The sequence below is a fragment of the Apodemus sylvaticus genome, chromosome 23, assembly GCF_947179515.1.
Source record: "Apodemus sylvaticus chromosome 23, mApoSyl1.1, whole genome shotgun sequence".
In the NCBI taxonomy this organism is placed as follows: domain Eukaryota; kingdom Metazoa; phylum Chordata; class Mammalia; order Rodentia; family Muridae; genus Apodemus; species Apodemus sylvaticus.
This window is the reverse complement of record NC_067494.1, coordinates 55,872,918-55,897,647: the sequence shown is the minus strand read 5'-3', so window position 1 is coordinate 55,897,647 and position 24,730 is coordinate 55,872,918. Positions and strand designations below refer to the sequence as shown.

The following is a 24,730-nucleotide window of genomic DNA, read 5'->3' as shown; positions in this document are numbered from 1 at the left end:
ACATAGCATCATCACAAGAGAGTGTGTTTTCATTGATCTGCAGTGCATCTGCCCAATAGTGTGGGCTAATGCTCAGGGATCATTATTCTATTTAATAATGACAGGAAAGACATAAAGCTAACAAGAACCAGTTCTGAGATGAGATCTTACCTGCCTTGCAATTTAGAGTTCACCTATCTCAGATCAGGCAGCCAGGTGGGCCATCTCCAGAAAGGTCACCTGCATGTCTTTAGCCTTTGCTAGATGGCTCTGGGCACAGCAAGAGAGCAGAAAGAACTAAGGATGGGTAAGTTTATTCAGCAACAAGTCTCAGAGGCTGAAAACATTTTAGGCCTAGATTAGACTATGGGAAGGTTAGAGGCTTCCAGGTTAACCTAGGCTAACACACAGAGGCAGTAAGCCTTATAGTCCACTATTATTACCAGGAGAATAAATTTTTTTTTTACATATTATAGCCTTTTTGTGGGATTTTTCTTTCATGATGAATTTTCTTCTATATGATTTCAGCACTAGGTAAAGGATGTGTTAAATTGAATGCATTTGGGGGATTTCCAGTGAACAGCTTGACATGGGAATTATATATGGTACACCTTTTTTATGTGTTAAGTTTCAACCCTGGTTCAAGTGGTTGTGGTGTCTGTTTTATGTATCAAAGTGGACTTGGCATCCAGGTTCTTGCAGCAATCCTTCCGTTTCTACCTGTTATAGGCCATTTCTGGCATACCCTGCCCTCCACCCTGAACTAGGGGCTAGCCTTGCCTTTCTCTCCTGTATATAATCCAAGCATTTCGGTTGACCACCCATTTGTGTCCCTCTGGCTGCTGTTCTTGGTTCCCTTCCCTTCCTCTCCCAGTCTACAGAGGGTTCAGGGGCATGAGCATTCTGCACACCCCCAGATGTGTCTGCCTCTGCTTATGCTCTCTCACAAATCAACAATAAATTCTCTTCTCCATCATATCTTGGTTTGGTCACATCTTTTACTTTTTTAAAATTAAGAAAAAAGTTTTATTTTTAAATTTTTTTCCCATTCATCTGTTGCTGAAAGCCAGGAATGGCTCCCTCCTCAAGGAACTCATCTGCTCTGAACCAAACTTCTGATCTGTCTCTTAACTAATCTTTTAAGATTATTGTATGAACAGTCTTTATCTCTGTTCTGATTTGTAAACCCATTGGGTGTAGTTAAAAAATCTGCAAAATTTGGCTTTAAACGTACAGCAAAAAGCTTATAATTAAATAATATACATACAAATTTTAATCTGTGACAATATCCTATTTATGTGATTCAACTCTCATCTAGAATATATCTTTACTAAGGGTAAAGAGTACATGCCATTTGACTTCATCATCCTAAGATGACCATAGGGCATAAAGCAACAATTATAAAACTTCTTAGTTCACTGATTCCTTAGTTTATCATGGAATCTCATTTCAGACTTGTTGGGGGTAGGGGGTCTGTGAGTTGATCCAAAAACCACACAAACACCAATCTCAGTCGGACCGTAATGGTTTATTGAATGCACATCCTGATAGTGATCAGATCAGGTACATAGTTCAGTGGGGGCTGACGCTATGATAACAAACAGTTCTCAGGGGAGGCATATAAAGGAAAACAGCACAAACCCCACAATGAGCTCATAGGAAGGTACAGGAAGTGTTGCCTGGTGCTCAGTTCTGAGTCAGGCCATTTTAGACATAATAGTTCATATTAACCTTTAATTTGATGGGTCCTATGCAAAGCTTTGTGGAATTTATTGAAATTTTAAAAACCATAGAAAATACAGAATATAATAGGGTATGTGGTCAACATAACCTTGCTCTGAGTCAAGTTATTTTATTTTCTGCATCAGTCACTGGTTGGCATATTACAACAACAATATGAAATAGCTGGCAGGCATGTAACAAAATGGCTATAATTATGCTGTAGGGGCACAGGGCAGACCTCAACAAGACTAAGGGAGCAACAACACATCTCAAATATTGTGGGGTAGTGTGGATTTTTGTATGATGTTAATTTACAAAATACAATATATGTGATTCAACTGTAATTTACAGCATACTCCATATGGGGATAAACATTTTAGGTTATGAACATCTGTTCAGATTTTAAAAAGATGATTTATGTTGTATGTCTAACAACTTATGTCTTTGATAACTGTTTAATACAAAGCTGCTAGAAAATTTAAAAATGTAACATGTTTGATAAGTAGGGTATATTTGATAAATATGTTTGACAAATAAGGTGTATTTGATAAATTTGATAATAAGATTTACAAATTCCTAAGTTCTACTCAGATTCATAGTTATATTTGTTTACCTTCTCTGTCTTTGCTCATTCTAAGCTTTAGATATTTGGATAAACTAAATCATACAAAACCAAACTACAATATTCTACAAGGGTGTGTCTGGTATCCCAAGAAAATTCTTTTCCCAAGGTTCGGCATTTAGACAAAAGCCCCCATTTGCCCAGGGTCTTGAGTAAAACGTATCTGCTTTCTAAAAAAGTGAGACAATTTCCTTATTTCTGGGAAGAGGAACCTGAGGCCCTTCCATCAACATATGACTGTGGTGCCTATTAACTTATCAAGGTTAATGCTAGCCTCTAGACTCCCCCAGTCTCTGCTTAGAAGGCCCACCCTAGCTTACAGAATTGTCAGTTTGAAATAACCTTTTTCCATTTCACCCAAGGAGTGACTTCCCCCCACCCCCACCACCACTGTGTCCAGTCTCCCTAATGGATCTTATCCATGATTAAAAGTTTTGTTTTGGTACTAAAAAAGCTTCAATTCAAAATTGTTACTTTCAATGGCCAAACTAAATAGGAATAAACCTGAAAAATTCTAACCTTATATAACCTACTAAGTAGCTGTTAAGGATCATTAAGTTATACAAGGGAATGGTCAGTCACCTATGTGATGTTTATAAATGCTTGGTCCAGGGAGTGGGACTATAAGGAGGTGTGGCCTTGTTGGAGTAGGTGTATCACTGTGTGTGTGTGTGTGAGCTTAAGACCCTCTTCTTAGCTGCCTGGAAGTTAGTCTTCTACTAGCAGCCTTTAGATGAAGATGTTGAACTCTCAGCTCTGCCTATATCATACCAGCCTGGATGCTGCCATGCTCTTGCCTTGACGATAATGGACTGAACCTCTGAAACTATAAGCTAGCCCCAATTAAATGTTGTCCTTTGTAAGATTTGCCTTGGTCATGGGTCTGTTCACAGCAGCAAAACCCTAAGACACCATATAAATGAACAAATTGCTTCATGTGTTCAGAAGTATACTTGTAGTCATGCTAAGTACTAATATAATTAATTACAGGAATAAACTTTATTTAGCCTCCTGTATGTTTTCAAAGTTAAGCCTAAAATTGGAAAGAAGCAAAGTTTTTCTATTTAGATAAACTCAATACATAGTCATTAAATGCTTCAGAGATCTGCTGAATATGTCATTTAAAATGTTTTTTTTTTTTTTTTAATTTTTTTTAATTACGTAGGTACACTGTTGCTGTCTTCAGATACACCAGAAGAGGGCATCCGATCCCATTACAGATGGTTGTGAGCCACCATGTGGTTGCTGGGATTTGAACTCATGACCTTCAGAAGGGCAATCAGTGCTCTTACCCACTGAGCCACCTCTCCAGCCCCTTAAAATGTTTTATAGAAAAGCTTTTCATGATATAGAGAAACGTCAGTTCCTAGCAGCATCCCTAGTCTCCTGCAAAGATGACACAGGGCCCCGAACAACAGCAACTGGAGCTTGTTTTGAATGTGGCAAACCTGGCCACTGGGCAAATACTGTTGCTGCTGGCAGCACACTCTCCAATGCGTGGACAAGGACGACAATGGGGAGTTGACTGCGCTGCTTTGCCTTGACAAGATGAAACAGTCCCTGTAAGTTCCTACTACACGGGACTTCTGTCAGATCCAGTTGTGGCAGCTGTAGACTTATTATCCCGCTGCTGATCATGGAGTGTTGAGGGCCATGCAAGAGGAACAGCAAAACAGTTGTAGAAACCATGAAACCAGTCTACAGTTTAACACAATCATAATGTTTGTACCTCAGAGGGTCAGAGTACGATGGCTACATGCCCTGAGGACTTCATGCTGTTGAGGAGTTTTGTTCTGCTTCTTCTGGTCCCTCTTAATCTAAGAATTGCATGAAAGCTCTAAGGGGGGCTTTCAGCCCCTCACTGGGCACTTACAATAACAGCTGTTGATTTTTAAGCATTGCTGCTAGAGCTGATTGATGATTCAACCACCATTCTTGGAAATATTTAAGATGTAGACTGTTAGCAATGACCATCACCTTTGTAAAAATTTGAAAAAGTAGACTGCTAGTGAAGTTAAGATGTTGTTAATAGCTATGATATAGAAAACCTTAGTGAACAATTTGAAGTTCAGAAAACACACTCTTAAATAGCTGAACTGGGGCCTTTTTAAGGTCAGGGAGCAGGAAAAATGGCACTGATATGACTTGGTTGTTGATAACGGACTGGTGATCAAGGTGATGATTAATTTCATGTACCCCTTTTTTGCTCTCAGCTACCTGATATGATTTAATGCAGAGCTCCATCTATCAAATGTGTATGCATGTATGTACATAGAGTGGTTGGAACTTGCTTCTTCCACCAAGTGTGTGTGTGTATGTCTGCTTCACATTGTTGCAGACCTCACATCCCCTCTTTGGATCTCTGAACATACTGTTGGAGCTGGTTTTTAACCATAGAGGAATCTAGGGTGTCAGGTAGTCAGTAAGTCACTGTCATTTTTCATAGACTTGAAAGCTCTTGGTCTTACTCTGGAGAAATTTTCTAGGCTAGGGATAGTGTTGTATGTTTAACAGTAGCACCCAGGGTTTCAGATGCTTTCTCAGTTCTCTTCATTGTAAAAAATGAGACTTCAAGCCACACTTTCCTAGGCCTCCAGCTGATAAAGACAAAGAGCTTACCTTGCTACCAGAATGTAGTAAGTGGCAAATTCACAAAATAGGTTTTAGTACTCATCTAGTTAAACAAATTTGCCTTATAATGACAGCTGTCAGTAATCCACTACCTATGTCTTATGGCAAATTATTGGGGAAACAAATGATTTAAGGTATATAAAAAGAATGAAAAATGCTTCAGATTACTTTCCCTTGCCATGCTACTGTTGTATGAAAGGGGAAAAGGGGAATTGGAATATTCTGGCTCCAGGTTGGCCCCTCTTTGTTCACCCTCTCCAAAGTTCAGAGGCATCTATGAAGGGGGAGAGAAGGAGTGCTAACTTCTCTAGTCCAGCACAGCAGCAGGGAAGTGCAGAGGCAGGCTTCCTGTGTCTCTTCAGTGTACAGGCATGCATACAATCAAAATACCTATATACATTAAAAAAAAGACACAGCTCTTCACAGACACATTTGCGGAATTTTATTTAAATATAAACTCTATGAAATTCTTCTATGATTTAAACTATTTTAAGGATTTCACAAATTTCTTATCGTTAAGTTTACATTATGTATAATGTTGTTGTTTGTAAGCAAAGAATACAAGACAAATGCTATGACACATTATTTAACGTGGTATTTTTCTTCCCAGTATGAATTTTATGATGTTCTCCAGGAGTAGAACACTTATAAAAAGATTTGTCACATGCCTTACATCTGTAAGGTCTCTCTCTTTTCAGTAGGAACACTCTGATATCTTTTAAAATACGAGTGATTGGTTAATGATTTGTCACAGTCCATACACTTGTTTCTTTCCAGTCTGGATCCTATAATGTATTTTAAGATGTGTTAATTCAGTATAGGACTCGCCACGTTCTATGCAGCAATCTATAATTTCTATAGAGAATGAACTCTCTGATGCCTTCTAAATGATGAATGATAGGCATAGGATCTGCCGCAGTCATTGCACTTGTAAAGCTTCTCCCCAGTGTGTGCCCTGTCTGCGTGAATTTTCTGATGTCTTTTAAGGGTTGATAACTGAGGAAAGGACTTCCCACATTCTCTGCATTTGTAAGGCTTCTCCCCGGTATGAAACTTTTTATGTGTTTTAAGAGATGCACACCAGGTGAAGGATTTGTTACACATGTTGCACTTGTAGAGCTTCTTTCCTGTGTGAATTCTCTGATGTTTTATAAGAGTTGACTTCTCAGTAAAGGATTTGTCACATTCCTTACATTTATAAGGCTTCTCTCCAGTATGCAAATTCTGATGGCTTTTAAGGGATGACCAGTAATGAAAGGACTTTCCACATTGTTTGCATTTGTAAGGCTTCTCCCCAGTATGAAGTCTTTGATGTGTTTTAAGATTTGTACATTGGTTAAAGGATTTGCCACAAATGTTGCACTTGTAGGGCTTCTCTCCAGTATGAATGATCTGATGTGTCCTAAGACTTGACTTCAGAGTAAAGGATTTGCCACATTCCTTACATTTATAAGGCTTCTCTCCAGGATGCAAATTCTGGTGTATCTTAAGGGACGACATGTAAGGAAAGGACTTCCCACATTCCTTGCACTTGTAAGGTTTCTCCCCAGTATGAAGTGTTTGATGTGTTTTAAGATTTGTACAACTGTTAAAGGACTTGTCACACTTGTTGCACTTGTAGGGCTTCTTTCCAGTATGAATTCTTTTATGCGTTGTAAGAGTTGACTTCTCAGTAAAGGATTTGTCACATTCCTCACATTTGTAAGGTTTCTTTCCTGTATGCAGATTCTGATGTTTTTTAAGGGATGAGGACTGAGTAAATAACTTTCCACATTCTTTGCACTTGTAAGGCTTCTCTCCTGTATGAAGTCTTTGGTGTGTTTTAAGATTTGCACATTGTCTAAAGGATCTGTCACAAACATTGCATGTGTAGGGTTTCTCTCCAGTATGGTTTCTCTGATGTTTTATAAGAGTTGACTTTATAGTAAAGGATTTGTCACATTCCTTACATTTGTATGGCTTAGCCCCAGGATGCAAATTCTGATGGACTTTAAGGGATGACAAGTAAGGAAAGGACATTCCACATTCTCTGCATTTGTAAGGCTTCTCTCCGGTATGAAGTCTCTGATGTGTTTTAAGAGTTGTGCTCTGGGAAAAACATTTGTCACAAAGGTTGCACTTGTAGGGTTTCTCTCCAGTATGAATTCTCTGGTGTACAGTGAGATTTGAGGCAGTACTGAAGCACTTCCCACATTTCCCACACTGGTGTGATTTCTCTCCAATATAGTTTGTTTGTTCATTGAGACTGTGTGTAGAGTTGAAATGGTCATTATATTGTTCTTGTCTGTGCTCTTTCTTTGCAGTGTGGAGTCTCTGATATTGACTAATGTTGGAACACAAACTGAAAGATTTCTCACAGTCTTTAGATTTGCAAGGTTCTTCTCCAGTGTGCATGCTTTTAGGTTGATCTAGGTTTGATGAGTCATTAGACATATCCCTGTCATTATAGCATCTGTAGTTTTTAGAGTTTTCTGTAGCTATACTAGCTTTATAAAGTGCACATTTGAAGTGTTCATGAAGAATTTTGCCAAGTTCATTATACTGACAAGACTCTTTTTCTGTATTCACATGTTGATCAACAGTACCATGTATGCAATAGTTCTCTGGAAAATGAGTATAATTCAGATTAATAAGGGTTGTTCCAAATGACATATTTGATGAATGACTGGCAACAATCTCTCTTAAGGTAAGTCAAACAGCAGTCATTCAGAATAAAATTCCCAATCCACAAATTAAATGATATCCAAAAAGAATGGAGGAGTGGCCCCTGGTTCTGGAAAGACTCAGTGCAAGAGTATAGGGGAATTCCAGAACAGGGAAGTGGGAAGGGGTGGATGGAAGAATAGGGGGACGGAAGAGGGCTTATGGGACTTGCGGGGAGTGGGGACCCAGAAAAGGGGAATCATTTGCAATGTAAATAAAAAATATATCAAAAAAATTCCCAATAGTCTATCTTTTTATTTCACTATAATTAAATGGAGTTTTACAAAACCAGTGACACCCTTCCAGGAAGATGGCTCATATAATTGAAGCATCAGTAATTAGCTTTGGGTTGGCACTCACTAAGGGATTATATGTAAAATCCATGTTTGTATATTTATTTTTTTTTCAAATAAGGATGATGAAGAGTTTAATTCAATTCCATGCACACAGTACTTGCACTTATTAATTAAAAACAATACTACTGTTTGGAAGACACAATTCCTTCTAAGAGTAAATGTTACTTAAAAATGTGAAGGTTTTTTTCCCCCCCAAAATAAGTATGAGATATTTAAGAATAATGGAGAGAAAACAAACATTCTCCTAGATTTTCAAGGCTCTAGATGATTTGAGACAGGAATTATTTCAAAAGAACCCGTAGAGGGTCGGGAAGCTATAGTGAGGACACATTGTATGAAAAAATAATCCATTTAAATAAGAGAAAAAAATTGGGTTGGGTCTTCCTGAGACACGGTCAGCACAGGTGAGTTACCCACAAATACATGGTCCTCTGACTTCCACTGTCTGGCTGTGGACTTGTCCTACCATACCATGGAGCCTTGTGGGATCCCAAGAGCCTCCTGCTTCCCTGTGGAGGTGTGCAGGGGACCCAGGAACAACCAGCTTTGAATCCATTTCCACCAATCCCTTGCCAGCTGGGTTAACTTGGGGCACAGCTTGCATAGGTAAACTGTGCACTGCCCTTTGACCTCCATTGACTGGACCAAGGCTCTCCCTACCTTGCCAAGCAGTTCTGCTGGTGTCAGGATCATCCAGGCAACACGGGGGAAAACCAGACGGTGAAAGGACAGCATAAGATCACAATCAACAAGAGCCAGGACAATATGGTACACTAGATCCCAAGCTATCCTGATATGTAGCCCTGGATTCCTAACACAGCCAAAGCATAAGAAGATGACCTTAAGTCCAATCTTATTAAAATGACAGAATAAATAAAATAATAAAAAACAATAAAATAGTAATAATAAAATAAATAATAATAAAAGGCACAACATACCCAAACTTAGGGACAGAGTGAAAGCAGTGCTAAGACGAAAATTCACAGCACTAAGTGCCTTTACAAAGAAATTGGAGATATCTCAAACTAGCAACTTAAAAGCACACTCAAAAGGTCTAAACAAAAAGAATAAACAGTCAAACTCAGGGTTCAAATCAAATAATTAGAAACAAAGAGAACTACACAAAGAATCAACAATGCTAAGAGATGGTTCTTTGAGAAAATCAACAAGATAGACAAACCCTTAGTCAAAGTAACTAAAAGGCTGAGAGACAGTATTCAAATTAAGAAAAATCAGAAAAGAAAAGGGAGACATAACAACAGAAATTGAGGAAATTAAAAAATATCATCAGGTCATACTTCAAAAGCCTATATTCCAGAAACCGACTGATACCACTTACCAAAGTTAAATGAGTATCAGGTAAACTATCTAAACAGTGCTATAATTTCTAAGGAGATACAAGCAGCCATTAAAGTCTCCCCACCCAACAAAAACACAAACAAATAAAGAAACAAAAGCCTAAGGCTGCATTGGTTTAGAGTAGAATTCTACCAGAACTCCCCCAATTATTCCACAAAATAGAAACAGAAAGAATACTACATAATTTATTCTATAAAGCCACTATTACTTGAATAACGAGACCACATTAAGACCCAACAAAGAGAACTTCAGATCCCCCCTCCTTTTTTTTAAAAGAACATAAATAAAAAAAACACTCAATAAAATGTTCATAAACAAAATCAAGAACACATCAAAAACATTCACCATGATCAGGTAGGCTTCATCTTAGGGATGCAGGGATGCTTCACTCTATGAAATCTATCAGCATAATCCATTATATAAACAAACCAAAAGAAAAAACTACATGATCATCTCATTAGATGCTGAAAAAGCCTTTGAGAAAATCCAACACCCCGTTCTTAAGAGAATAGGGATTCAAGGTATATACCCAAACATAATAAAAGCAATATATAGGAAGCCAATAGCCAACATCAAATTAAATGGGGAGAAATTTGAAGCAAACCCACTAAAAATCAGGGACAAGACAAGGCTGCCCACTTCCTTCCTATATATCCAATATAGTAACTGAACTATCTGGAGCAATTAGACAGGAGATCAATGGGATACAAATTGTAAAGGAAGAAGTCAAAGTACACTATTCATGGATGATATGAAAGTATATATAAGCGATTCCCAAAATCCTATAAGAGAACTCCTACAACTGATAAACACCTTCAGCAAAGTCATTGGATAGAAAATTAACTCAAAGAAATAAGTAGTCTTCCCTTAAATAAATAAGTGATCCCAAAAAATTCTACCAGAGAACTACAGCCAATACATACCTTCAGCAATATGGCTGGATACAACATCAACTAAGAAAAATTAATAGCCTGTCCTTAAACTATATACTGTCTGAGAAAGAAATTATGGAAATGACAGTCTTAACAAAAGCCACAAATAATATAAAATATCTTGATGTAACTTTAACCAGGTAAGTGAAGAGCTATATGACAAGAACTTTAAGTCTTGGAAGAAGAAATTGAGGAAGATATCAAAAGATGGAAAATCACCCATGCTCATGGACCAGTAGGATTAACATTGTGAAAACTGCCATCTTACCAAAAACAATCTACAGATTCAATGCAATTCCCATAAAAAATCCAGCATAAATCTTTAGAAAACTTGAAAGAGCAGTTCTCAACTTCACATGGAGAAACAAAAAAATCTAGGATACTTAAAACAATCCATTCCAATAAAGGAACTTCTGGATGGATCACCATCCCTGATCTTAATCTGTACTAAAGAGCAATAGTAATTAAACCTGCAATGGTATTGGTATAGAGACAGAGAGGTTGACTGATGGAATGGAATTTAAGACCCTGAAATAAACCCACACACTTATAGAGACTTCATTTTTGAGAAGCCAAAACAATACAGAGGAAAAAGGAAAACATCTCAACAAATGGTTCTGGGCTTACTAGATATCTGCATGTAGAAGAATGAAAATAGATCCATATATATCACCCTGCACAAAACAAGTCCAAGTGGATCAAAGACCTCAATATAAAACTGGATATACTACATCTAATAGAAGAAAAAATGAGGAATAGTTTTGAAAACATTTTTACATGAGACAATTTCCTGAACAGAAAACCAATGACTCAGGCTCTAAGACCAGTAATTGATAAATGGGATCTCATAAAACTGCAAGGCTTCTGTAAGGCAAAAGGTACTGTTAATTGGACAGATTGGCAGCCTACAGATCTTCACCAACCCTACATCTGACCAAGGGCTAATATGCAAAATTTACAAAGAACTCAAGAAGTTAGACATTAACAACCCAAATAATCCAATTAAAAAATTGGGTACAGAACTATACAGAGAATTCTCAACAGAAGAATCGTGACTGTCCAAGAAGCACTTAAAGACATGTTCAAAGTCCTTAGTGATCAGGGAAATATAAATCAAAACAACTCTGAGGTTCCATCTTAGACCCATCAGAACAGGTACAATTAAAAAGAAAAAGGAACACTCCTCCACTGCTGGTGGGGTTGCAAGCTGGTACAACCACCCTGGAAATCAGTCTGGCAGCTCCACAGAAAACTGGGCATAATACTACCAGAGGACACTGTTATACCACTCCTGGGCATATATTCCCAGAGGATTCCCCAGCATGTAATAAGGACACATACTCCACTATGTTTATAGCAGCCCTATGAAGAATCCAGATATCCCCCAATGGAAGAATAGATACAGAAAATGTGGTATATTTATACTATGAAATACTACTCAGCTATTAAAAACAATGAATTCATGAAATTCTTAGGAAAGTGGGTGGAATTGGAGAATGTCATCCTGAGTGAGGTGACCCAGTCACAAAAGAACACACATGGTATACACTCACTGATAAGTGGATATTAGCCCAGAAGCTTGGAATACCCTTAAAACAATTCACATATCAAATGATGCCCAAGAAGAAGGAAGGAGAGGCCCCTAGTCCTGGAAATGCAGCAGTGTAGGGGAATACCAGGACAGGGAAGTGGGAAGGGGTTGATTGGGGAACAGGAGGAGGGAAGAGGGCTTATGGGACTTTCAGGGAGGGTGGACCCAGGAAAGGGGAAATCATTTGAAATGTCAATAAAGAATATATCGAATAAAAAAAAACATCCTGAGTAAGAAAACATAGATAAAAAAAAACAACCCAAAACCTCAAGTGACAACACATGCTAGAGAGGATGTTGAGCAAGGGGAACACTCCTCCATAGCTGGTGGGAGTGAAAACTTGAACAACCACTCTGGAAATTAATTTGAGGGTTTCTCAGAAAGCTGTGAATAGTTTTACCTCAAGAACCAGCTATACTGTTCCTGGGCATATACCCAAAAGATGCTCCACCATGCCACAAGGACACTTGCTTCACTATGTTCCTAGCAGCTTTATTTGTAAGCTAGAAACTGGAAACAACCCAGATTTCTCTTATTTGAAGAATGGATTCAGAAAATGTGACTCATTTACACAATGGAATACTATTCAGCTATTAAAAACAAGGACATCATGAAATTTGCAGGCAAATGGATGGAACTAGAAAATATCATCCCGAGTGAAGTAACTCAGACCCCAAAGGACATGCATTGTATGTACTCACTGATAAGTGGATATTAGCCATAAAATACAGGAAAACCACAACATAAGCCAGAGGCTCAGGGAAGCCAACTAATAAGGACAGCCGATGGGAAGTTAGTTGCTCGAATCTCACTCATTGAGATAAAATTATCATTGGAAGTGGTTGGAGAGAGGAAACTGGGTTGGAAAGCAGGTGGGGTATGGAGTGGTGGTGATTATATATAGGTAGAGCCAAAAAAAAAAGGGCTCGAAGAGTGAACCCAAATTGGTTGGGAAGGGGGCTGAGGGGAGAATCTCTAGGATGTGCCAGATATCTGGAATGGAGGAGGCTTCAGGGTGTCTATGAGGGTGACTCTAGCTGAGACTTCTAGTAGTAGGGAATATGGAGCCTGATGTAGCCACCTCCTGTAACCAGGCAGGACTCCCAGTGGAGGGAAGGGTATATCAGTCCCTGACACTATTAATGATACTTTGTGATGCTTGTAGACAGCAGACTAGCATAACTGTCCTCTGAGAGGTTCCACTCAGCAACTGACTGAAACAGACTTAGAGTCCCATTAGCGATCATTAGATTAAGCTTGGGAAATCTCACGGAAGAGTTGTAGGGAAGGATTGAGCAACCTGGAGGGGATAGGGTCTCCTCAGGAAGACCAACAGAATCAAGTAACCTGGACCCTTGAGAGCTCCCAGAGACTGAACCACCAGTCAAAGTGCATACAAGGATTGGATATAGGCCCCTAGTACACATGTAATATGTGTACAGATTGGTCTTTATATCTGCCCCCTCAACAACTGAAGCAGGGGCTTACCCAACTCTACTGTGTTGCTGGCCTGTTGATCCTGCTCCCCTAACTGGGCTGTCTTGACAGGACTCAGTGGGAGGGGATTTACCCAGTTCCTCAATAACTGAGGTCCCAGAATTTGATTTGCAAGAACAATAGCAGGTATCTCTTAAGTTCTTGCCAAAACAATTTATATGCATAAGGGTTTTCTACAATAAAATTGTTGCTTAGACGTAGCCAATAATTTGGACAAAGACTGTGAAGATCTAAAGATCCTTGCTTTTCCAGTCCATGCTGAGGAATTACCACTTTTGTGAATATCCTGAGAGAAAGAGGCTTCCTGTGAAAATGCCTTCTTGGGTACAGAGTCTAACCTGTGAAACTGACACTAATTTCTGTGAAGGTAACACTTCCCAGCATGCAAGTACCTACCATAAAGACCCTGAACACTGTGTCTATATCTGTGCTGCTGGGTATGCTAGAAGGTTCTGTGAGACAGTGTTTTCAGTCCCTGTGATAATGGAGCTGTGTGCCAGGATCAAATCAATGGCTACTCCTGGCTCAATGTGCATGGATGAGGCAGGAATTCTACAAGCAAAATGTTCTTACCCACAGAGACCAGGTTGTTGTAATTCTCCAACATCACATCAATGTACAAAGCCCTCTGCGTAGAGTCCAGGCATCCCCATTCCTCTTGGGAAAATTCCACAGCCACATCTCTGAACGCCAACACACCCTTAAACAGAAAAGTACAGTTCAACCAAGTAATACTAGGCACTGTGCTATAAGGATATAAGGAAATTAGGGATGTAGAGGAGCAAGGACAATTACTCAAAAAGATGATTTCTAATGTAGTCACATTCTGTTTCACAGAGTTTCTCACTCTGCCATAAAAGGATGACACAATGCTCTCACAAGGCTATCCATGAAACAAGATGCACATTTAATGTATGGACATTGTCTTAATTTGGGTCTTACTGCTGTGAACAGACACCATGACCAAGGCAACTCTTATAAGAACAACATTTAATTGGGGCTGGCCTACAGAGGTTCAGTCTATTATCCTCAAGGAGGGAGCAAGGCAGTGTCCAGGCAGGCATGGTAGAAGTAGAACTGAGAGTTCTACATCCTCATCTGAAGGCTTCTAGGAGAAGACTGACTCCCAGGCAGTTAGGGAGAGGGTCTTAAAGCTCATGGTCATAGTGACACACAGTGACTCCAACAACGTCACACTTAGTCTAACAAGGCTACAGCCCCAAGTAGTGCCACTCCCTAAGTCAAGTATATTCAAATCATTACATATATGGTTATCTATCAGTTATGGATGCTGTGTTTATGTCCCACAGGATCGCAGTGTGCATGTCCCAGTCGGAAAATCTGTGATGAGGAAATGTGATTTTAAAAGTGGTACCTTTAGATAATGTTAAAATGTATCAAAAATGTTAATGAAGATCAGAAACACAGAAATTTAGAGAATTTAGGGAACAGACCTAAAGATACCGGGATGAATGAGAATTTATTAACTAGAAAGAATACCAATAGCACAGAAACTATCCCCAAGTATCAACAGTTGAGATGACATGAATATAAAGTTTCTGTCCATCAAAGAAACAATCAGCAGGGCGTAAAGACACCCACATGATGGGTGAGAATCTGTACCAGAGACACTCTGGATATGGGCTCATACCTTGAATTTACCAAGAATGGGAAAATATACTGAACAGATACTTTGAGAAGACAGAAACACAAATGGACCATACATATTGCAAAGAGTGGTCATGATCCTTAAAATGCTATCAGAGATGGAAATTCAAACTACTTTGAAATAGTGCCTCAGCCCATGGAGAAGGGTTGTCATCATCCGGTCCGACAACAAATGTTACAGAGGATGTGGATAGAATGGAGCCTTATTCAGTGTGTGTGTGTGTGTGTGTGTGTGTGTGTGTGTGTGTGTGTATGTGTGTGTGTGTCTTTCTGTTTGTTTTGCAAATTAATGCAGCCACTGTGGAAACCAGTTTGGAGATGACTGAAAATTAAATATACAATAAACCCAAATCTCTTTTACTCCAGAGAACACCTACCTCACTCTAGAGATATTTACACCCCATGTTTACTGCTGCTTTATTCACCACAGCAAAGTTTTGGCATCATCTTAATTGTTTATCAACAGGTAAATTTTATACATATAAAATGAAATATTATTGAGGTGAAGATATAAACATTTTTAGGAAAATGATTGGATTTAAAATGTACAATGTTGACATCATAGATCGTCAGAAAGAAAGGAACCAAGTTTTCCCTCAAGTACAGAATATAGACAACAATTTTTATTTATGGAAGCAATGTACATGTAGATGCAGTTGAACATGGAGAAAAGAGAAAATGATAAGTTAGATATAAGGGGATGAAGTAGGACTGAATACAGTTAATGACCACCAGTTATGAAAAAGTATATAAAGCTAATCATTTTCCTAGTTCTAATTCTGTCACACTATTTTTGTTTGTTTGTTTTTTGGTGGTGGATCAGCTTCTAAAGGTATACTTGATAGTGAAAACATAAAATCACATCTGAGACTCTAGAACTTCTGTTCCCAATCACTACTCTAACTGCATAAAAGCGCACTCAGTTGTATAGTCTCTGGGTTGGTTGATGTCAGTATGTGAATATTTTGTTACAATATCTGTTTGCAAATTTTAAAATATAATATAGGGAAAAAATTTCAGAAGCAGAAAATGAAAGGATTTCAATGGTTTCAAATATAACATTTTCCAGAGAAATAATGGACATGACCACTGACCTGAGACATATTTCCAGGAGAATCAGCCATTTCCTGCTGTTTCTTTTATTTGCATTTGTCTTCAGCAAGGATGAATAGCTGGTTTGTTGCCCTTTCATATAAAGGAGTCTAAAAGGAAAAGGAAAACATAATGAATGCTGTTAAAGAACAATGTCAAATGCATGAAAAGGCTCATGAAAGCACACAATTCTACCAGGTGTCCTGTCCAGTTAATGTTCTAAAGTCAGGAGAGCTTGAAATGACATTTAAAGCCTAGATAGAAAAGTACCCGGAAAAAACACTTTTAGAATTGATGGGGCCATAAGTGCGTTTGAAAATGAACTGACACAACTCAATTCACTAAAGTGGTAAAGTGTATAATAAAATTAGAGGCAAATTATACACAGGAGAATCAGAGGACGTATGCATGAGAATATGACAAATAATACATTTCATGTGAAGAATAGATAGAGTCAGGGGAAGTAGGAAATAATCATCCTTGCTAAAAGAGAGCAAACCACTAATTCTCACAGTAAAGAAGAATGCTACTATTAATCCAACCAGAAACAACAACAACAACAAAACAATTATATGGAATAAAAACAGTGTGAACAAAAAAAAAATCTTGCCACTTTGAAAATAAAAATGGAGAATCCTCAGTAAGTAAACCCTCAAGTTAATCAAATCTAGCCCATGGGCAGAAGTTCTACTCCTTGGCATATGTGGGGCAAGTGGACTATGTTACCAGAGGAATTGGTAGGGAATGGTGGAGGTGGAGCATGCCCATTCCCCGGAAATCTAAAAAACTGAGATTAGAATTTCATCCTGAGATCGGCTGGCGTGGGGCTAACTCCCTCCCTGTTCCTATGCCTGGCTCAGAGCACCTAACCTAGACCCCCTTCCCCCGCCCCCCACACAACCAGGTGGTCACAACTAGTCAATCACTAGCACAACACCTGGAATATTTCTCCATGTTAGTGACGAATCTCAGAACTTCAGCTTTCAGTAAATGACCTTTTCCCATCCTGAATATTCAAACCTTAAAAACTATATAACCCTTAGTTCACACTGAAGAAAATGTATACGTTCAAACCCACCCCCAATAAAGAAATACAAACAAGTTAAGATCATCTCTGAGAGATGCTTCATTAGATTGTTGGAGAAGGGCTTCACCTAAAGGAGCTGTATCACTAAGAGTCTCAAAAAAAGGCCTCTCCCCCAACCCCCACTAACTCCTAATTGGACCTTGATCCTGCTCTTCCTGGCTCTGCTCCACCCCCTCCTGGGCAGGCTGGCCATAGCATCTAATGCCCAAGAGGGAAGAGGCAAACTGCAGACCCCACCCCATAATGACTTTGCCCTGCCCTCTGCCAGATAGTAGCCCAGCCAGTGGTGTACCAGTGAATGGTCAGGCAGTGGTTTCTGGACAACTGGAGAGGAGAAGTGGAACTAGGTAGCACAGGTATGTGCTGAAAGGGTTCAAATCCTACTCCACTTACCCATGTTCATTGCTGCTATATTCAAAATAGCAACAAAAGGGAAATGACTGGAATATCCTTCATCTAATAAATAGATAAGGAAAATTACACACACACACACACACACACACACACACACTATGTAATATTATTCAGCTGTAAAGAAAATTGAAATAATGAGATTTGCTGGTAAATGAATGAACCTAGAAGAGATCATGCTGAATAGCATAACCCAGACCCAGAAAGACAGACTTTATATGTTCTCTCTTACAGGAAGGTCCTAACTCCAAATCTTCAGATGTGAATTCATAACTTGGAGTAAATACAGTAACCCAGGAAAGAAAAGGAGACCATTGTGGCATGTAGGAAGAGTAATAAAGAGGGAATTACAGAGCACAAGATATTTGAAGAAGGAAATGGGAAAACAGAGTAAGAATTTAATTTGGAGAAGTGACAGATATAAACACAGAATAACAGTAAAATAATAGCAAAGATGTTTGTAACAGTTATAAGAAACACACTTTTATCCATCTAGTAAAAAAGCCATATACACATATAAAAACACTCAAGAAATTAGACATTGCAAAACAGATAACCCAATTAATAAATGGGGTACAGAGCTAAACAGAATTCTCCACAGAAGAATCTCTAATGGTCAAGATGCACTTAAAGAATTATTCAACGTCTTTAGTCATCAGGGAAATGCAAGTCAAAATGCCTCTGAGATTCCACCTTACAGAAATCAGAATGGCACAAAAACATAATCATATGAAATAAAAACCCTATGAACAAAATATGTAGCCAGTCTGGAAATCAAAATGGAGAATTCTCAATTAATAAACAAATCCTCAAGTTAAATAAATCTAGCACATAACACAGAAATACCACATCTTAGCATATGATTGAAGGGTTCATCATTCTACTACACAGATATGAGTTTACCTAGGTTCACTGCAGATAGATTCAGATAGCTTAAAAAGGCAAACAACCTAAGCACACTTCAACAGAGGAGTGTATATTGGAATCATGAGCTTTACAGGCAAAGGGATATACCTAGAAAACACCACATGAATGACATAATCCAGTCACAGAAAGGCAAACATTGTTATGTTCTCTCTCATATGAAGTTCTTAGCTTTAAATCTACAGAAGTGAGTACACCTAAAGTAAATGCAGTAACCCAGGAAAGCAAAGCAAAACAAAACAAACAACAACAACAACAAAGCACTGAGGCCTTTGGGGAGTAATACAGAGAATAAGTGTGAAGAAGCAATTTGAATAAGGAAATTAAAAAGCACAGAAGGGATTTAATTAGGGAGAAGGGACAGGAAACATGTTTAATATAGTCATAAGGAATCATCTTTATACATGTAGTAAAAAAGCCAATGATACATGTATTTCTATGTATGCATACACATTTAAAGTGTAAACGAAAACTTCACATCTGGGCTGATGATGTTCCTCACAAGAGCCATAATTATCTAACAAAACAACCAAGACCAGGGGTGAGAGTCCTGCTTTGAAGTTGTTGGTCACAGCTGTCCAAGAGACTCCCAAAACAATATAGGCTAGGGCTGTCGCCCATGATTGTGAGCTAGGTGAGTCCCTATTATTGAAAAAGCTGTGCACTTTGGACAGAGAGTGCAGAGGACACACGATGGATCTGACCTTAAAGCCTCCTGGGGACTAGCTTTCATGGTACCATAAGGCAATATGCAAGCTTCCAAAGGAGGGAGCCCACCAACACCCTACCCAGCTCTGACACTTAGGAAGCACAATAATTTGTACTGAAGCATAATCCTATACGTGCAATTACGGCATACATACCTTGGTGGCAACCAATAGCTTTCTGCTTGGACTTAGGACCCTCTCGACAAGAGGGAAATCATGCTTGGCACATGCTTGGCCAGTTTCACTAGGGTTGGTGAAGTCAAGGATCTTGCAAAAGAACATACAACCACTAGTTTACTCAATCAGCATAATCCCTTATTATATTCTAAATATTCATCCTCAATCCAACAGATAAATGTAGTTGTCACTCCTCATCAAGGAAAGTTCATTTTGCAATCATGAAGATTATTACAGAAAACACACATTAGTCAAAATGCAGAGTTGTGAGTACGCTCAGTCCCAACTGATACATAAACAACACAACTCCTGCACTAAGGCTCAGGGATCACTGAGAAAGAGGGGCAGGGACACTGTAAGGATCAGAGGAACAGGAGTTTTGTTGTGACATTGTGTCTCCTGGAAATGTCGAAGAAGCTACATGCATGAAATCTTACCAACATGGCTGCCTTCACAGGAATTGAACAAGGAACATGCTAATGTGGAAGAGAGCAAGCTCACTAATCTTCAAGCCTAATACTAAGGCTTGAATTCGAAGACTAAAGATTTCTGAGAGATAGAGAAAGAGATTTTCCCATAGAACAGCACCCTGTGTGATTATACCAAGTGTTCATCACTGAACACATACAGAGTAGGTTGTACCTTTGTTTCAGAATTCACACTAACATGCAACAACAATGAAAGAAAAAGGTATTTTTTAAAAGATTTATTTATTATTATATCTAAGTACACTGTATCTGTCTTCAGATGCACCAGATCTCTTTACCAATGGCCGTGAGCCACCATGTGGTTGTTGGGATTTGAACTCAGGACCTTTGGAAGAGCAGCTGGTGCTCTTACCGGCTGAGCCATCTCTCCAGCCCTTAGTCCATGCTCTTAACCGCTGAGCCATCTTTCCAGCACACATCCTCCCTCCTCTTTTCCCCATTTTTGGTGTTTGAAAAGTGGATCTACAGCTTGGCTTAAAATTTGTACTGTTTCTATCACTAATAAAGTTGTGGCTTCTTGTTGCATGGGAAAAAAAATAAAAGGGTATTAAGAAATAATAATGTAAAGAGAAGATTTTTCATCATCTACATAAAAATGACCAGAATAGTTTTATATCATTTTGTACTATTGCTACTCACAAAAATACCACTTAATAGTGAGAAAGAGACAGAGATGGCAAAATGGTTAAGAGTGCCTGTTGTTCTTGCAGAGAAACAGGTTTCATTCCTAGAACCCATGCTATGCATCCCAATACTCCACAACCACAATTCTAGGATGCAAAGGATATATAGTTTTTCATGCAAGAAAACACTCATATATATATAAGTAAAAACCCTGAATATTAAATAAAAATTAGGAAAGAGAAATAGATTAATAGGTAGATAGGTAGATAATTGATCAATTAATAAACAGATAGATAGACAGACAGACAGTAACACACAAAGCACCATCCCCTTGAATGAATTTACTAGGCAGATGAAAGGTCTCTACAATGACAATGTGACTGAAGGAAGTGAGGAAGGTTAGTAAGATGAAAAGCTGCTGAAGGAACTAAGGGCGTCGTCAACTAGAACACACAAATGTTTCACAAACATTAAAGGGGCACATAATGTGAAATATGTCGTATTTCTGAAAGTCTTTGATATCAACAGCTGAAACTGTAAAATCCAAAACAATCCATGGGAATAGCAATAATTAAAAGTATGAAGAGACACCGTACATGGCAGGTATAGTTCTTAGCTGTATGTTTATAGTATAATTGCTAAAAACACAAGATCTATCAAAAAAGTACAAAGGAAACAAATTATAAAATAATCAATAAATAAGCAACTGAATCGAACACACCATGCTCAACAGCAATTGAAACGGCTAATATGTACATATGAAAAACCTCTTCATAGTAGGACATAGGATACTGTACAGAGATTCCAACTCTGCCTAGAACGTATCCACACTAAGACCCTAAACAATAACAAATTAATTTATTTCAGTATATTTGAAATGTAAATGGATAATATTCTTAATGCAAATAATGTAAACAGAATACAGCTCTAAAAAATGAAAATGGCTTTAAAATATAAATTTTATTCTATAAATTAATTTCATATCCAAAGACACAAAATACTGTAAAAGAAGGAATTTCCTTTAAATGCCCTGACTATGGACAGCAGTAAAATCTTATTTGGATATTCTACAGAAAGTAATCCTGAAGGTACCAAGGAGCAGCACAGAGCTGGAAACCACTAAGAGGATCACACGTAGAGGTGATCTCACAGTGTATTACAACCACAGCAATGGAAACAGCTGGGAATTGCCATGACAACAGACAATAGAAGATATCCCTGGGAAGACAGATTAGACAGAGTTTAACTGTCTGCAAGTATAGTTCCTGATTCTTACCAAAACTGTTTGTATTATTTTCAGGAATGGAAAAATTAACACTAAAAGGTAGAGAATGTGCTAGAATAACAAAAGCCCCCAATCTCAAAACAACAAATACACCTAGAGGTCTTACTTTTTGTCATTTTATAATACATGAAAACGACTGAAGTGAAAACCATTTAATGCGGATGGATGCAGACCTGCTCAGTGAAGTTCATGGAGAAGGACAGCGTCCCTCACATGCAGGCAGTAAACTGTTATTGCCTCCTAGGATCAGTTCTTCTCTGGACAGTCTCCTCAGCTCTACAGCAGGATAATCCTGAGGAGACTTTTGTCAGTGGAAGTCTCCAGAACTTTTTCTAGTGAAACAGGATGAAGCAAAATGGATATCATGCCCCGCTTCTGCATCCACTTCAGCCCCTTGCCGTCCCGTCACAAGTCCTCCACCACACCTGGATCCTTAGCTCCCGTCCCCTGCCTCTCTTTGTTCTAAGGCACTTGTCCTGCTCCACAGGTGAGCAGATGTGGGAGATCACTGAGCCCTGCACAGGAGAACGAGATTCTCCAGCACACGGATTTCTAGCACAGTGCTGTGCTTAGTAGATAGAGGATTTTACCGTGATCCCCCAATACTGAAGATATTTAGAATTCATTTCCATTTAGCATAACTGGAAGCCCATAAACAATCACAGCTCAGTTAAAACTGACGGGAAGAAATGGAACGGAATGATTGTGATGACAGCACTATACAGTTGTGAGGTTCTTAATATAGCATGAACCAAGCAAGACTTTATCACGCAGGGGTCACACAGATGCACACTTGTTTTCCCAGGACCCTGAAGAGGAAAAAAGGAGAGAGCAAGCAAAGTATTCTCATGCATAAAAACCAGATTGCTTTAATTCTGCAATATCCAGTCTCTATATAAAACCTTCTGAGGAGGGTGCAGGGATTCCACCTCTTCCTAGGAGAAATTCACAGTCACACCACTGTCAAGTAACAACAAAGCAAACAAACAAACAAGCAAACACTACAGTTTGAACAGTTGTGTTGGTGCACACTTTTGGACTCTATTACATTTGCAGCCACTGCATTTATGACTAGTATCTAAAAGATCTCCGGGGATGCCAGGTCACCAAGTCACTAAGGAAGTTCCTGGGTGTAACAGGAGTTAGGGTGGATGAACGTACATTTCAAGAGCTTTGTCTTTGTCTCCTAAACAAAGTGAACTGCATTTGAAATATCAACAGATAAATTCAAATATTCTAGGTTATTTTAATAAGAACATTTGGGAAGGTCCAGGTTCGCTTGGCTGTGGTTCCCTGTGCTGCATTGCAGACTCGACTAGCAAACTGCATCTCGGGAGAGTTTTCAGGTTTCTGGTGAGAATCAGGCCATGGTAACCGGATTAGGGGCCAGGTGGCTCAGCCATGTAAGGATGAGAATAGTGGATTTTTTTCTCACTGGGGCTCTGATCTTTAGAAAAGCTCTTCTAAGCCCGCCCACCACACCGTCTGGTCACGTGGTGCCCATAAACTCTTCCAAGGGTGAGGCTTTCTTTCTCTTAATTACTTTTTTTAGAGTCCACTCAGCTTTCCTCTTTTCTGCCTCTCACCTAGTCAGGCGAGAATCCCCGCCGCGCGGAAAACCACCGCCCCGACCCTCGTCTCCCAGCCCCGCAGCGCCTCTAACCTGGGAGGTTCCAGGGCCCCCGGGCTGCGGTTCCCCGGCTGGGCCACAGACTGCGGACTCTCCCAGATGTTCAACGCGGCACCTGCGGCATAGGGGAGCTTTTGGGTCCCCACTGGACCCCAACCTGTGCCTTCTATACCCAGGTCTGCACCATGCGATCTCACACGATGCAGAACTGCAGCTCCTTCCGGCAATGGGCCCTTGCCATTCGGACTTAGGTTTTTTTTTTTTTTTTTTTAGATCAACTTGTCTGGCCTCACTCAGTGTACCAGCTTCTTTTTACTGCACATCTCTAACCACGCCCACTCTACACACTTCCGCAGCAATTAAGTAATGGACATCTACCTTCTATTTCCGGGTGAGTGGCCCCGCCCCGCCCCGCCCCGCCCCGCCCCGCGGAAGCTGGTCCCTCCCACGCCAGCAGCCTAGGCTGTCTTCCCTTACTGCAGTTTTGCCTTAGGGAGGGTCATTTCAGTATCTTAAATTTTGAAGACTGAGGGAAGTCAGTGGTCAGTCCTTTGCTGCGAGCCCAGAGCTGAATTCATCCCGCGATGTACGGCATTCTCCACTAGATAGTGGTCTTGTCAGTACTGATTCAGAAACAAGTTAGTCTTCTGTGACTCATGCTAAAGGTGTTGTGAGGTAAAAACAGATTTCTGGTGGATCCACAGACTTTCCTTGTCCCAGATGCAGAAAATAAATAAGGTATAGATAGCTCTAGTCCTAAAAAAGACGTTAAACCAGCTGATCGATAGCTTTGGGAATACTGAGGAAGAAGAGGTGGTTAAGAAATAAGGGAAAGAGAAGGAAAGGCTAAAACACGCCATTCTCTAGACTCCGTACGATTGTAATCAGTAACCAACAACTATACTTACACATACTAGCTTCACACAAGACCTCAGTCAGTCTAGGAAAGGGAAAAGGCACACTTTACCCTTCTGATGTCAGCTGCATGTTGCAGGATATTTCAATCTGAGATTATGCCATATGTGACTCTGCTCTTAACACACACTAATCCCTCTGGTTGGAATACACACACACACACACACCTTTAATACACCGGTGCCTTTAATGCCAAACAATGAAGGTAAAGTTAGTTTGTGAAGGAAGCACCCATATCTGAATGTGATGTCTAATTGATGGGTAGACAAAATGAGTAATTAGAGAAAGATCTGACAGAATAGGATATGCCCAACTCTATCAAGAAGAGAG

General features: G+C 39.4%; 2 protein-coding genes across 2 annotated transcripts in view; both read right to left on the bottom strand.

The window, feature by feature from the left end:
* The window catches only part of LOC127674115 (zinc finger protein 54-like), a 77,909-nt gene extending 54,328 nt beyond the window's left edge, over positions 1-23,581 (bottom strand). Inside the window, exons 1-2 of the mRNA XM_052169980.1 lie at positions 23,519-23,581; positions 22,281-22,664 (exon numbers count right to left, since the gene is read on the bottom strand). The gene's annotated coding sequence lies outside the window, so the exon portion shown is untranslated. The remainder of the gene's footprint in view (positions 1-22,280; positions 22,665-23,518) is intronic.
* On the bottom strand, positions 1,489-23,616 carry LOC127674119 (zinc finger protein 54-like). The gene is given in 7 exon segments (XM_052169989.1): positions 1,489-5,649; positions 5,651-5,720; positions 5,722-5,815; positions 5,818-7,557; positions 13,966-14,092; positions 16,155-16,262; positions 23,519-23,616. Coding segments are annotated over 6 exon segments (2,184 nt in total). The 5' UTR covers positions 16,185-16,262; positions 23,519-23,616; the 3' UTR covers positions 1,489-5,526.
* Between the last annotated feature and the right edge of the window lie 1,114 nt (positions 23,617-24,730).